The sequence below is a fragment of the Panicum virgatum genome, chromosome 8K (genome assembly GCF_016808335.1).
Source record: "Panicum virgatum strain AP13 chromosome 8K, P.virgatum_v5, whole genome shotgun sequence".
Taxonomy (NCBI): Eukaryota; Viridiplantae; Streptophyta; class Magnoliopsida; order Poales; family Poaceae; genus Panicum; species Panicum virgatum.
Genome location: NC_053143.1, coordinates 42,190,026 through 42,202,662, shown reverse-complemented (window position 1 = coordinate 42,202,662; position 12,637 = coordinate 42,190,026). Strand labels below are relative to the sequence as shown.

The following is a 12,637-nucleotide window of genomic DNA, read 5'->3' as shown; positions in this document are numbered from 1 at the left end:
GCTGGAGAGCAGCTGCGCAGCGTCGATGAAGAGGAGGGCGCCGGCGAGGTCGGACGAGGGGGCGGCCATCCTCACCGACGAAGATCTACTTCTCCGACTGTCTATTTAATCCCGCCCGGCCCTGTTGATTACTTCCAGCAATTCCTTCGAGATCGAGATGTATGGTACAGTACTCGTGTTGCTTGCTTCTCTCTCAATCTCAGGTATGTGCAATGTGCTGCCCAATTCACCATATATTTTCAATGAAGCAACAACGCTACTAATATTATGCTTGGTTCGGCATTAAAAAAATAATTTGAAATCAAGAAACAATTAATTTGGATTGTAACAAAAAATATACAGATAAGTTACTTTTTCCCTTTCTTGCTGAGTCATCAAAACCACGCACCTTATTCCTTGGCGAAGCTCGCGCAGTCCTTGGCGGCCGGAGCCGATGCCGTGGCACACAACTCCGGCTCAGAGCACCGCCGGTCATCGCCGCCATAACTCCGTCTCGCGCACGCCACAATTCGTCGCAGACGTCAGCCGTGCTCAGCCGGCCAACTCACACGAACACCGCCCATGCATCCCATTATATTAACCGCCGCCTCCCTCTACTCGATCGATCGTCCCTGACCTCCGTCCTGCCACCGCTAACCCCGTCCCCAACCTCCCCCGGCAACCATTTCCGCCACCGTGCACCGCCATTGAATGCCCCAGCGGCGATCCGCTTTGCTAAAGCTAGCGAGCCGCGGTTGTTCCACACGCAGAAAGTGAAGCCAGAATCCATGCACTTCGTAACAGTACCCTTGCGTTATGGTGTCGTCCCCGGCCGGTCGGCGCAGCCGATCCCTCCCTTTTAAGCCCGCCGGATCCGGGTGTTTCTTCCCTGGCCGTAGGAGATCAGACGAGAGCACGAGGGTCTCCAATGGCGGTGCTGCACTGCGTTCTCGCTTGGGTTCTCGTCGCCGCGACGGCGGCAGCGATGGCGGCGGTCGCGCTCGGTGTGAACTGGGGCACGATGTCGACGCGCCGGCTGCGGCCCAAGGTGGTGGCGCCTGGCGCGGCTGCTCGCGGAAAACGGGTTCCGGAAGGTGAAGATCTTCGACGCCGACGAGCGGACCCTGGCGGGGCTCGCCGGGACGGGCATCGAGACGATGGTCGCCGCGCCCAACGACCTGCTCGCCGCCGACTACGGCCGCGCCAGGGAGTGGGTGAAGGAGAACGTCACCAGGTACGCCTTCGACGGCGGCGTCGACATCCGGTTCGTGGCCGTCGGCAACGAGCCCTTCCTCCGGGCGTACAACGGCTCGTTCGACCGCGTCACCGACTCACCGTGCCGGCGCTGCGGAACATCCAGCGCGCGCTCGACGAGGCCGGCCACGGCGGCCGGGTCAAGGCGACGGTCCCCGTGAACGCCGACGTGTACGACTCGCCGCCGGGGCGGGCGACCCGGTGCCGTCGGCGCGGAGGTTCCGCGCCGACGTGGCCGGGGTCATGGCCGAGCTGGCGTGCTTCCTCAACCACAGCGGCGCGTCAACATCTACCAGTTCCTCAGCCTGTACGGGAACGACGGCTTCCCGCTCGACTACGCCTTCTTCGACGGCGGCGGTGGCGGCGGCGGTGAAGGCGAAGCCGGTGGTGGACGGCCGGCTCACCTACACCAACGCGTTCGACGCCAACTTCGACACGCTGGTGTCGGCGCTGAGGCTCGGGCTCGGCCGCCTGCCGGTGATGATCGGCGAGGTCGGCTGGCCGACGGACGGCGACCGGCACGCCACGCCGGCGCTGGCGGAGCGGTTCTACGCGGGGCTGCTCCGGCGCCTCGCCGCGGGAAAGGGCACGCCGCTCCGGCCCGGCGCGCGCATCGAGGCGTACCTGTTCGGGCTCATCAACGAGGACGCCAAGAGCGTGGCGCCGGGCAACTTCGAGCGCCACTGGGGCCTCTTCACCTTCGACGGCCGGCCCAAGTTCCCCCTCGCCCTCCGCGGCGGCGGGCGCCCAGCGATGCCCGCCGCGGCCAGGGGCGTCGACTACCTGCTGCGGCGGTGGTGCGTGCTGAACCCGGACGCCGCCGCCGCCGGCGACGGAGACGCCGCGGGGCGGGTCGCGGACAGCGTCGGCTACGCGTGCGGCCGCGCCGAATGCACGGTGCTGGGGTACGGGTGCAGCTGCGGCGGCGCGCTGGACGCGCGCGGCAACGCGTCGTACGCGTTCAACGCCTACTACCAGGCGCAGGGGCAGGCCGAGGCAGCGTGCGACTTCCAGGGGCTCGCCGTCGTCGTCGACGAGGACGCGTCGCGGGGCAAGTGCAACTTCAGCGTGCAGGTCGTCGGGTCGGGCGCGCCGGCCCCCGTGGCCATGGCGAGGACGGCGGCCGTGCTGGCGGCTCTGCTTCTCGTCTTGCTTTGAGCTTACGCGAGGTGTGAATGCGATGCTCGTAGATTGTAGGTAGGTGGCGGGATTAAGATTGTTGTGCTAAGTTTTTTTTTTGAGGGGTTGTGCTAAGTACTTTCGATCACATGAGATGTTTTGTGCTCATATTTGAGAGATTATCAGTTCATATGTAAGCTCTTTATAGAAAAGGGAAAAAAAGAACTTAGAGTTCATTTGGAACAAAAGAACAACTCCATCAAAATAGCAATAATGTTCGAAAGTCTAAGTTGCATTTGAGAATCATGTAGCATGAGCATGCTCTTTATTCAGACGACAGCAATGTACTTTTTTTTTGGCGAGGACAGCAATGCCCAATGGGATTTTTTTTGGCAAAATAGTCATTTTAATCCCTCAATTTTATTGTAAGGGTCAAATTCATCCTTCAACTTTTTAAATAGGCCAATATACTCCCTCAACTTCCATTGGGTCATACCCGTTCTTATGATGATGTTATATACTCCATAATAACATGAGATAAATATAAAAAGTTCTTTTTACCCTTGCATTTTTCTTCTCCTCCTTAATTTCCACTTTTCACGTGCCCGCGATACAATTCAATGTTATGTTCCAAATTTAACACTTGTAAAGTTCAACTCCTAAATGGATTGATGCTCATGCCACTACACTGATCTGCTTGCATTAGCTAAGGGGAAGGAAACAAGGGTAAAGAGGAATTTTTGCATAAATCTCATATTATTATATATGGAGTATAATATAGCACAATGATGAGTTTGACCCAAAAATGAAAGTTGAGGAACTATATTGGTCTAACTAAAAGTTGAAGATGAACTTGACCATCATATCAAAGTTTAGGGATCAAATTGTCTATATTTTGCTGATTTTTTCGCATGGAAATATGATCACACAGACTCAACTCGGGTTCGTCTGTGATAATAAATTGACTATAATTTCTGTTATGCACATAAATTGCAACTCTTAATTGGATCTTAGGCTGTTTTCTTTGCCTGGTAGGGAAGGATTGCTTCCCTTAATTAATAATTGGTCAAACAATTGAGTCTCTTTATATTTCTTCAGTAATGGACTAAAAGTGCCCAGGCGGGAGAGGTTAAAATGCTTGAACATTTATAAAAATTTAAATGGATATTTTAGAGATAAATTTATTGTTTGTTCCCTTTGTTGTTAAGAAAAGCATTTCAACAACCTTTTTTTTACCGATGGCAAGGTCAGCAGGCAATTCCTTTGCATTTGTTCAGTTTTTCTATTTACAGTTGTGCTTCCTGCACATGAAGATTGATTATGTACATATATTTTTCAAGTAACCTATCAAAATTTTTAATGGGTGTAGATTTGAAAGCTGATATCACCATGAAAAACTGAACCGGTAACAAGAAGACACTGTTTTGGAGCGGACAAGGAGCCACACACATGCATTTCTACTAGTATAAGCTAGTAAGCTACACAACATGTAAACGATCCTACGCTGAGTCCACCACCGTAATTTGGTAGTCATAAACTCACATTTTGCCAGCTAGTTCGACAAAAATTTGGCAAGACAATCCTCTACGTTTTATTTGGAATCATCAAAACTTTGGCACTGTTGCAGACACCATGGCCTGCTTGTCAGCCAACCGGTGGCGGACCGGAAATCAGGTTCCTCGGCTACAAAGATGGGCCGGCCCATCAATTGATCGTCCGTCCAGGCCCCCGTTTCCAATCCAAGCCCATCAGACCTACCCGGGCCCGCGGGCCGAAGCTTCTGGCCTTCCTAGGGCTTCCTCCCCATTCGGCTTCTATAGAACACCGCGGCGGGCTCCGCATCTCCCCCGCCTCCACCACTCGCACGCACTCCCTCGCGCAGCAGCGGCCACTAGGGTTTAAACTTCCCCCCGCCGCGGATCCGCCTCGCCGCCGGCCGCCAGATCGCCGCCCGCCAGAGACCGAGGATGGTGGGGCTGGGCGCGATGCCGGGGTACGGGATCCAGTCGATGCTCAAGGAGGGTCACCACCACCTCTCCGGGCTCGACGAGGCCGTGCTCAAGAACATCGACGCCTGCGGCGAGCTCTCCGCCATCACGCGCACCTCCATCGGGCCCAACGGTGAGTTGCGCTCTCTCTCGTGCCTTCTTCCGCTCTTCGGGTTGGCTGGGGCGGGCTGGGCTGGGTCTGGGGCTTCAGGAGTGGGCAGACCGAGGCGGCGTGCGACTTCCAGGGGCCCGCCGTCGTCGTCGACGAGGACGCGTCGCGGACTCGCGGGGCAGGTGCAACTTCAGCGTTCAGGTCGTTGGGTCGGGCGCGCCGGCGGCCGCAGCGGCGGGGACGGCGGGCGCGCTGGCGGCTCTGCTTTCTCGTGGTGCTTTGAGCTTTCGCAAGGTGTGAATGCGATGCTCGTAGATTGTAGCTAGGTGACGACGGCATTAAGATTGTTGTACTAAGTACTTTCGATCACATGAGATGTTTTGTGCTCATATTTGAGAGATTATTATCAGCTCATATATAAGGCCTTTATAGAAAATGAAAAAAAAAGAACTTAGAGTTCATTTGGAACAAAAAACAACTTCATCAAAATGGCAATAATGTTCAACAAAAATAACTTTTTAAATTACACAATACAACTTAGACACAGATTAATCTCTCTCTCTCCTCTCTGAAAGTCTAAGCTATCTCTCAAACTCAAGTAAAGCATTTAAGAATCATGCAGCGTAAGTATGCTTTTTATTCACACGATAGGCGACAACAAACCACGTGCGAACTAATGTACTATGCCCAATGGGATTTTTTTCTTTGAAATAAGAGCAAACATGTAGGCACTCATGTTAACCACTCTGTTGTGCTGATGGAAAAGTTGTGTGATTTCGGCTGATTGAACCAGGAGAACAGAGTTGAGTCTCGAACTGACTACTCGAGTTTGGATGCGTGCCAATTTGCCTATCCTACTCGAGTTTGCCTCGATAAAAGGACCGTAACCAACCAAACAAACTACCGAATTTTGCCATCCATTTTGATAAAATTTGACAAGACAATCTCCTCTTCATTTTTTGGACCAAAACTTCGGCACTGTTTCGGCGACTGCAACCTAAAAAGGGCAAAGGCTTTGCATCACATCACTCTTTCAGATAATCTCAAAAAAAAAACATCACTCTTTCATATACCATGGCCCCGTTTGTCAGCGACTTGGTTGCATGCCCCGGAATCAGGCTCCTCAGCGAGATAGATGGGCCGTCAATCAACCGCCCGTCGAGGCCCATCCTGGCCCATCAGACCTCCCCGGGCCGAACCTTCTGGCCTCCCTCCTAGGGCTTCCTCCCCACATCGGCTTCTCTAGAACACCGCGACGGCCTCCGCGTCTCCCCGCCTCCACCACTCGCACGCACTCCCTCGCGCCGCAGCGGCCACTAGGGTTTATTAAACTTCCCCCGCCGCGGATCCGCCTCGCCGCCGGCCGCCAGATCGCCGCCCCCCTCCCGCCCGCCCGCCCGCCGGATACCGAGGATGGTGGGGCTGGGCGCGATGCCGGGGTACGGGATCCAGTCGATGCTCAAGGAGGGCCACCGCCACCTCTCCGGGCTCGAGGAGGCCGTGCTCAAGAACATCGACGCCTGCCGCGAGCTCTCCGCCATCACGCGCACCTCCCTCGGGCCCAACGGTGAGTTGCGCTCTCTCGTGCCGTCCGCCCCTCGCGCTGGGCTGGGGAGGGCTGGGCTGGGTCTGTGGCGGCTTGAGGAATGAGGGGGATCTGGAGCGAGGAGAGCGTCCGCGGTGGGTAAGCGTGACTGCGTGAGGCCCTGGAATCGCGCGGTTGCGGGGATGGTCGAGGGTGAGGCGAATCTGGAGCGAGGAGTGAGCTGGTTGTTGGAGCTTGGTGGGACAAGATGATGAATATTTGGGTAGTGTGAAACAATTGGCGCACGGCATGCCTTTTGAAATTGATAATTTGTTGTGTGCAATGTTTGGATCACGAGCGATTAGATTTTCCAGAACTACTAGTCTGCTACCCTCTCTGTAAATCTCATCTGAATTTCTTTCACTTAAGTGCTGAAAGGTTACACCGGTCCTTAAGATGCTGGAATGTTCTGACGTTCATGGCGGCCGCTTAGTTTTTCTTGTTTCCTGTATGCAGGAATGAACAAAATGGTTATTAATCACTTGGACAAGCTGTTCGTGACAAACGATGCTGCCACCATTGTGAACGAGCTCGAGGTTCAGCACCCGGCGGCTAAGATCCTGGTACTAGCTGGCAGGGCTCAGCAGGAAGAGATTGGGGATGGAGCTAACCTCACCATCTCGTTCGCTGGTGAACTGCTTCAGAAGGCAGAGGAGCTCATCAGGATGGGCTTGCATCCGAGCGAGATCATCATTGGCTACACCAAGGCCATCAACAAGGTGACTTACCCTCCCAGTTGAATAGGCCTTTTGTATTGTTGAAACCTGTGGTCTGATGGCAGACTCTTCGTGCCTTTGTATTTGGAATGCAGACGATTGAGATCTTGGAGGACCTTGTCGAGAAAGGCTCAGAGAATATGGATGTAAGAAATAAGGAGGAGGTTGTGTTGAGGATGAGATCAGCTGTTGCGAGCAAGCAATTTGGCCAGGAGGATATTCTGTGCCCTCTTGTGGCTGATGTGAGCTAATCCATACCAGCTTATAGGGAGCTATTTCTTTCATGCGCCATCCTGATATCAACTAATGTTGGGGTTTTGTATTGTTTCGCTTCAGGCTTGCATGCAAGTTTGCCCCAAAAATCCTGCAAACTTCAATGTTGACAATGTTAGAGTGGCTAAGCTGGTTGGAGGCGGTTTGCACAATTCTACTGTTGTCCGCGGGATGGTTCTAAAAAATGATGCCGCTGGGAGCATCAAAAGGGTGGAAAAGGCAAAGGTAACCTCAAAATACCACGCTTAATTTCATATCAGTTATCTGTCTATGTTCTATGCTGCTATCCATTCAATTAAGTTTGATGTTTCTTAATGAAAGTTGTTGTGACTTAGTTACAGAGTATTTTTCACAAAGAAACAAGTATTTTGTTGTTAGGATGCTCGGGTTAATAATCATTTAGACATGCCAACTTAATCATGCATCTATTGTTTATGTTTGGTTAGGGTTGCATGGATCACGAAGCGTTCTTTTTATGTATCTATATCCTTTATTTCTACACTGCTGCTAAACACAGTGAATTTATAGATAGAATTGTGGAACTTAAATGCGATGTGCATTAATTTGTTATATTATTAAGCTGCTAGAAATTTAATATGCACTGGAATCCTAACCATGTGTTTTCTGTACGATGTTTGTTGCTGTTTCTTTCTGAAGTCTAAGATCAATCTATATTCAGATTGCAGTATTTGCTGGTGGTGTTGATACTTCTGCAACTGAAACAAAGGGAACTGTGTTGATACATTCCGCTGAGCAGGTACGTTCTTACCATGATGAATTTTTTCCACTTACTGCCATGAAATTGTTCATTCTTTATAGTTTTGATGAGTGTTGCAAACTAAGTTGGCTTCTATTAATAGGTATAGTGTCTTACACTAGTAATTGTGCTTCCAAAGGCACATTGATGTTTCTTAATTCATGGATTTGTCTCATGTGCAGTTAATTTGGTTTCAACTCTCCGTGTCCTAATTTGTTCTTTCAAGCATGTGATATTGCTTCTCTTCTATGGTGCATGGGAAACTCTGTAATGTACAAATTACTTTTGCAGCTAGAAAATTATGCTAAGACTGAGGAAGCTAAGGTGGAGGAGCTTATCAAAGCTGTTGCTGACTCAGGTGCCAAGGTTATTGTTAGTGGGGCAGCAGTTGGTGATATGGCGCTACATTTCTGTGAACGTTACAAGTGAGTATATGCATCCATATCTGAACAGTTTTGTGGAATTTTTTTTTTGTTAAAAATTCTTTTAGACTGGAGGGCAATTATATATACTGTATCCTCTCTGAAACCCTCAATTCTAGTTGTTCACAAAAGCGTCTCAAAGTCGGATTTTAAGTATGGTAGCTGATAACTCTTGTCATGTTCATGTCTGATCACTTATTGATGTTCTGTCTGCAGACTAATGGTTCTGAAAATCAGCTCGAAGTTTGAGTTGAGAAGATTCTGCCGTACTACTGGGGCTGTTGCAATTGTAAGTTCTGTTTTTAAGCCATGCTTGTTGCAAAGTGGAAGCATACTTATTCTGGTTTTGCATGTTTTTCAAAACAGCTGAAACTTAGCCAACCAAATGCGGACGAATTAGGATATGCAGACTCTGTTTCGGTGGAGGAAATCGGTGGTGCTCGAGTATGTTTTGCCCCCCTTTGTGCTTTTGCAGAAGATGATGTTCCCTTCACTATGTTCTCACAACATAGTTTGTTCTATAGGTGACTGTTGTCAAGAATGAAGAAGGTGGAAATTCTGTGGCTACTGTTGTCTTGAGGGGCAGTACCGACAGTATACTCGATGATCTTGAAAGAGCTGTCGATGATGGTGTCAATACTTACAAGGTATGTCTGCGATATCTATAGTAGATTAGACCTACCTCTTTGCATTGTTTTGGAATATATTTTTTTTCTGTTTAGTTAATTTATCTGATTGTTGTTTTTATACCAGTCGATGTGCAGGGACAGTCGGATAATTCCTGGTGCAGCTGCGACAGAAATAGAACTGGCAAAGAGATTGAAGGAGTTTTCTTTGAAGGAAACAGGGTAGGATGTTTTTGGCATTGTACTCAATTACTTTTCATGTACACAAAGGACATCTGAAAACATGTTGCTAGTTAAAAAACAGAAGGGTCTTAACATGCATTAGCCTGCTAGTTTATGACAAGGTTCATTGATATGTGTGGAATCCAGTAGGATGTCAATTTATTGGGACACGATGATAGATGGGACAATCATGTGATTTCTTTTTGTCATCATATTTAGAGGCAAGTGCTGAGTTTATAGAGTTCTATTGATTAGTTGGGGCTAATCTATTGAATCTGTCAACTGTTTTGTTACTTTGCAATCAATTTTTGTAGTTTGGTGGATGATACCATGAAACTGTGAATTATATAAATGTTTTCCCTCATCAATGTTGATGGTTAGCTATTATGCAGGTTGGACCAGTATGCCATTGCAAAATTTGCTGAAAGTTTTGAAATGGTTCCAAGAACCCTATCTGAAAATGCTGGACTTAACGCAATGGAGATAATATCATCTCTTTATGCTGAGCATGCTGCTGGGAATACAAAAGTTGGCATTGACCTGGAGGAAGGTGTTTGCAAGGATGTCTCTGTCTTGAAAATATGGGACCTCTACGTCACAAAGTAAGTTAATCTAGTAACATATTGTAAGAACAGATGTAGTTAGAAATCAAAAGCTGTTTTGAATATGCTCTTTATCTTTATATCTAGTGTGTGTCATGGTAGTAGAACATGTACTCATTGTGGTGTGCTGATTTTGTCATAGACCATGTTTTCAAATCGTCTAGTCGGACCTAGTCGCCTTGGGACCGATCAGACGACTAGTTGCGATTAGTCGTCGATCAGGCCGATTAGTCGAGCCTAGTCGGTCCTAGTCGTCTGCCTAGTCGTCCTAGTGTCCCAGGACCGATATGATATATGTACTACATATTACTTAATAAAAAAGCAAGCATGAAGGCAACAATGATGGTGGAAGTGTATGTGCGGGAACACTTCCACAGCTCTGTGGCGTCGATCCACATCTGCACATACACATAACACTAAGCAGAGGAGAGAAAGAAGCTAGAAGAATAGCAAGCAAGAGGGGAAGCGGAGCTCGAGTATGAGCAGACAGTAAAGCAGGGGAGGGGAGAGCACAGAGAAGAAGCACGAGCAGATAGTGAAGCATGGGAGGGGAGAGCACAGAGAAGAAGCATGCCACTTACCGTCGGAGGAAGAGGAGGTCATCTTCAGGTGCTGCTGCTGGTGGCAGCCTTGCAGAACACCGGCGCCCAAGGCCTGGCGAAGGCGGAGGCAGAGCCAGGAACTTAGGAAGCGGAAGAAAGAGGGTCACCGGCCGCCGGGTCTTGCCGCGGTAGCAGCAGCAGGCCAGCAGCTGCGCCGGCGGACGTGCAGTAGGCGGCGGCGGTCCACGGGGCGGCGCAATTTTGGGCGGGGCAGCGCGATTTTGGCGCGGATTTGGCGGGCGGCGGCGGACGGCGCTCGTGGTCTGGAGGAGCGGGCGGACGGTCGTGGTCTGGAGCTGGGAGCTGCTGTGTCTGACTCTATATACCTAAAACCTAATGGGCCGCCTCTCCAGCCCACCACCGGCCCAAGCCCACAACGCAAAATAGCCCACCACTGGCTCGTGGTCTGATCGTTTTTCTAGCTGATCGGCGCGACTAATCGCGATTAGACGACGACTAATCGGACGACTAGAAAACTAGTCGCTCCAACCTAATCGGTGCCCCTTATCGAGGTCCATGGACCGATAAGCCCGACTAATCGCGATTAATCGTGATTAGTCGGACGACTAGATAACATGGGTCATAGATGTTGTGGAAAATCTGAAATGATTGCACCACAGTTGTCCTCATACACATTATGGTTTTTCAAATTCAGGGAATGGCTTTGCACAATTTCTTTAGTGGTGTGAGCTACTTTTGCTTACTGCTTTAGCACATCTAACTTTGCTTATTTTGCCTGCACAGGTTTTTTGCCCTAAAATACTCTGCTGATGCTGTATGCACTGTACTACGGGTTGACCAGGTACGGCTACTAGTCTAATGTTATAATTCTTTTTTAGGCAATAAGATTATATATGGTCCATAACTTGGATTCATGAACTGTGCAGATCATCATGGCAAAGCCAGCAGGAGGGCCAAGGAGAGATGCCCAGCCTGGTGGTGGGATGGATGAGGATTAGTTTCGCACTTCCGCTTGTGTACGCTTTTCATTGTGCGTTTGGGTGGTTTCAGAGCAGAGAACATCTGTATCTTATCTAGGCTTTGGTTCTGTAGAAGATTTTGGGTGCCTGGAGCTCACGTTTGGGAGGGGTTGCATGGTTGAGCTGATATCCCATGGGGAATCCGTCTAGTCCTTTCCTTGTGTATTGTGGTGATGATGTTCTTTCAGGGTTTGTTCTTTCAGTTTACACACAAACTGAGCTCGTGTAAGAGAAACTTTAGTTCTAGCTGGAAGACTGAAAGTTGTCTTAATGGTTATTAGCCAATTTACGAAGGCAGTGTGCCTTCTTTGCACCGATGGTGAGCATTTTATGTGAGCATATGGTAAGGGATGAGTCTCGCTCGGTGATGGTACCATCTACCCCCGTATTATCCTAGAGTTATTTTGTATCTCCACTCAGTATTTATGAGGATTGCTGGGGCCGTCACTTTGACACTTTCGCCTAAGGGTCCTACACGTCGAGACCTACCTTTCTAGCCATGTGGATCATTCTCCTATATTCATAAAACAGTTTGGATATTGTCCCTTTCAAATTGTATGTTTGACACCGTTGATATTTGGATAATATTCTATTCTAGCTTTGTCCTAATTTAAAAGGAGCACCTATATCGTATATAACATGAAACTAATTTCATTAAATTCATTGTTAAATACATATTGATAGCATATCTTCAGATGTCATTCATTGTGCTTATAAGTAAAGGCCCTCAAATGTTTCGAAAAGGATGATATTCTCATATGTTTGGAAACTAATGATGTTCTAGTATTGTCTAAACTTGATCAAGAGTAGTAATATCTAGTGTTGGTTTGGTTAGGGCGTTTAAAGCCTTTCCCGGCGTGTTATATATATATATATATAAAGCCTTTCCTGGTGCAAATTTTACGAGAATATCATTTACATTTAGTAAGATGCCACATAAAAAAAAAGACGTATCCACTGCAGGCTCCTGCACTACGCGGGGTTTGGGGGAGGTTATTAGCAGAAGGTCTTTCCCATACACCGTGCAATGTGTAGGGGCCACCGCTCAAACCTGTGATCTCTCAGTTCACAGGCGGCAAGCACTACCACTTGCATCAGGCCGCCAACAAGTCACTCGATTTCAAATTTGTCCCAAAAAACAAGTCATCCTATCATATTTAGAAAGTGCATGTAAATGCAAAAAATAATTATTGTCAAATATGGATAATAAATAGGGGCAAATATTGTTATTTTACTTTTTGTTAATTTGTCCTAAAATTTTTAGGATGACTCATTTCTCTGGACAAATTTCGAATTCTAGAGTGACTTGTTTTTTTAACGGAGGGAGTATTATATAATTTGCTAATGTGGCATCTTACTAAATGTAAATGGTACTGTCATAAAATTTGCACAAGGAAAGC

General features: G+C 48.6%; 1 protein-coding gene and 1 pseudogene across 2 annotated transcripts; both read left to right on the top strand.

The window, feature by feature from the left end:
• The first annotated feature begins 907 nt into the window (after window positions 1–907).
• On the top strand, window positions 908–2,391 carry LOC120645768 (annotated as a pseudogene).
• Window positions 2,392–5,705: 3,314 nt separating this feature from the next.
• Window positions 5,706–11,563, top strand: LOC120644731 (T-complex protein 1 subunit theta-like). 2 transcript variants are annotated; one of them, XM_039921422.1, is made up of 13 exons: window positions 5,707–6,019; window positions 6,494–6,756; window positions 6,849–6,995; window positions 7,090–7,251; window positions 7,706–7,783; window positions 8,075–8,208; window positions 8,422–8,494; window positions 8,572–8,649; window positions 8,730–8,852; window positions 8,959–9,053; window positions 9,446–9,655; window positions 11,002–11,059; window positions 11,145–11,563. In XM_039921422.1, the coding sequence occupies exons 1-13, from the start codon at window positions 5,866–5,868 to the stop codon at window positions 11,214–11,216; spliced, it is 1,647 nt and encodes a 548-aa protein (XP_039777356.1). In that variant the 5' UTR covers window positions 5,707–5,865; the 3' UTR covers window positions 11,217–11,563. The 2 variants fall into 2 exon arrangements, with proteins under 2 accessions (XP_039777357.1, XP_039777356.1); XM_039921423.1 differs by lacking the exons at window positions 11,002–11,059; window positions 11,145–11,563 and adding an exon at window positions 10,844–10,965 and having other exon boundaries at window positions 5,706–6,019.
• Window positions 11,564–12,637: the final 1,074 nt, after the last annotated feature.

Coding starts and splice junctions, on each gene's coding strand:
- LOC120644731 (XM_039921422.1), top strand. CDS start 5,866: ATGGTGGGGCTGGGCGCGATGCCGGGGTACGGGATCCAGTCGATGCTC. Junction 6,996..7,089: donor TGTGCCCTCTTGTGGCTGAT/GTGAGCTAATCC, acceptor GTTTCGCTTCAG/GCTTGCATGCAAGTTTGCCC. Junction 8,853..8,958: donor ATGGTGTCAATACTTACAAG/GTATGTCTGCGA, acceptor TTTTTATACCAG/TCGATGTGCAGGGACAGTCG.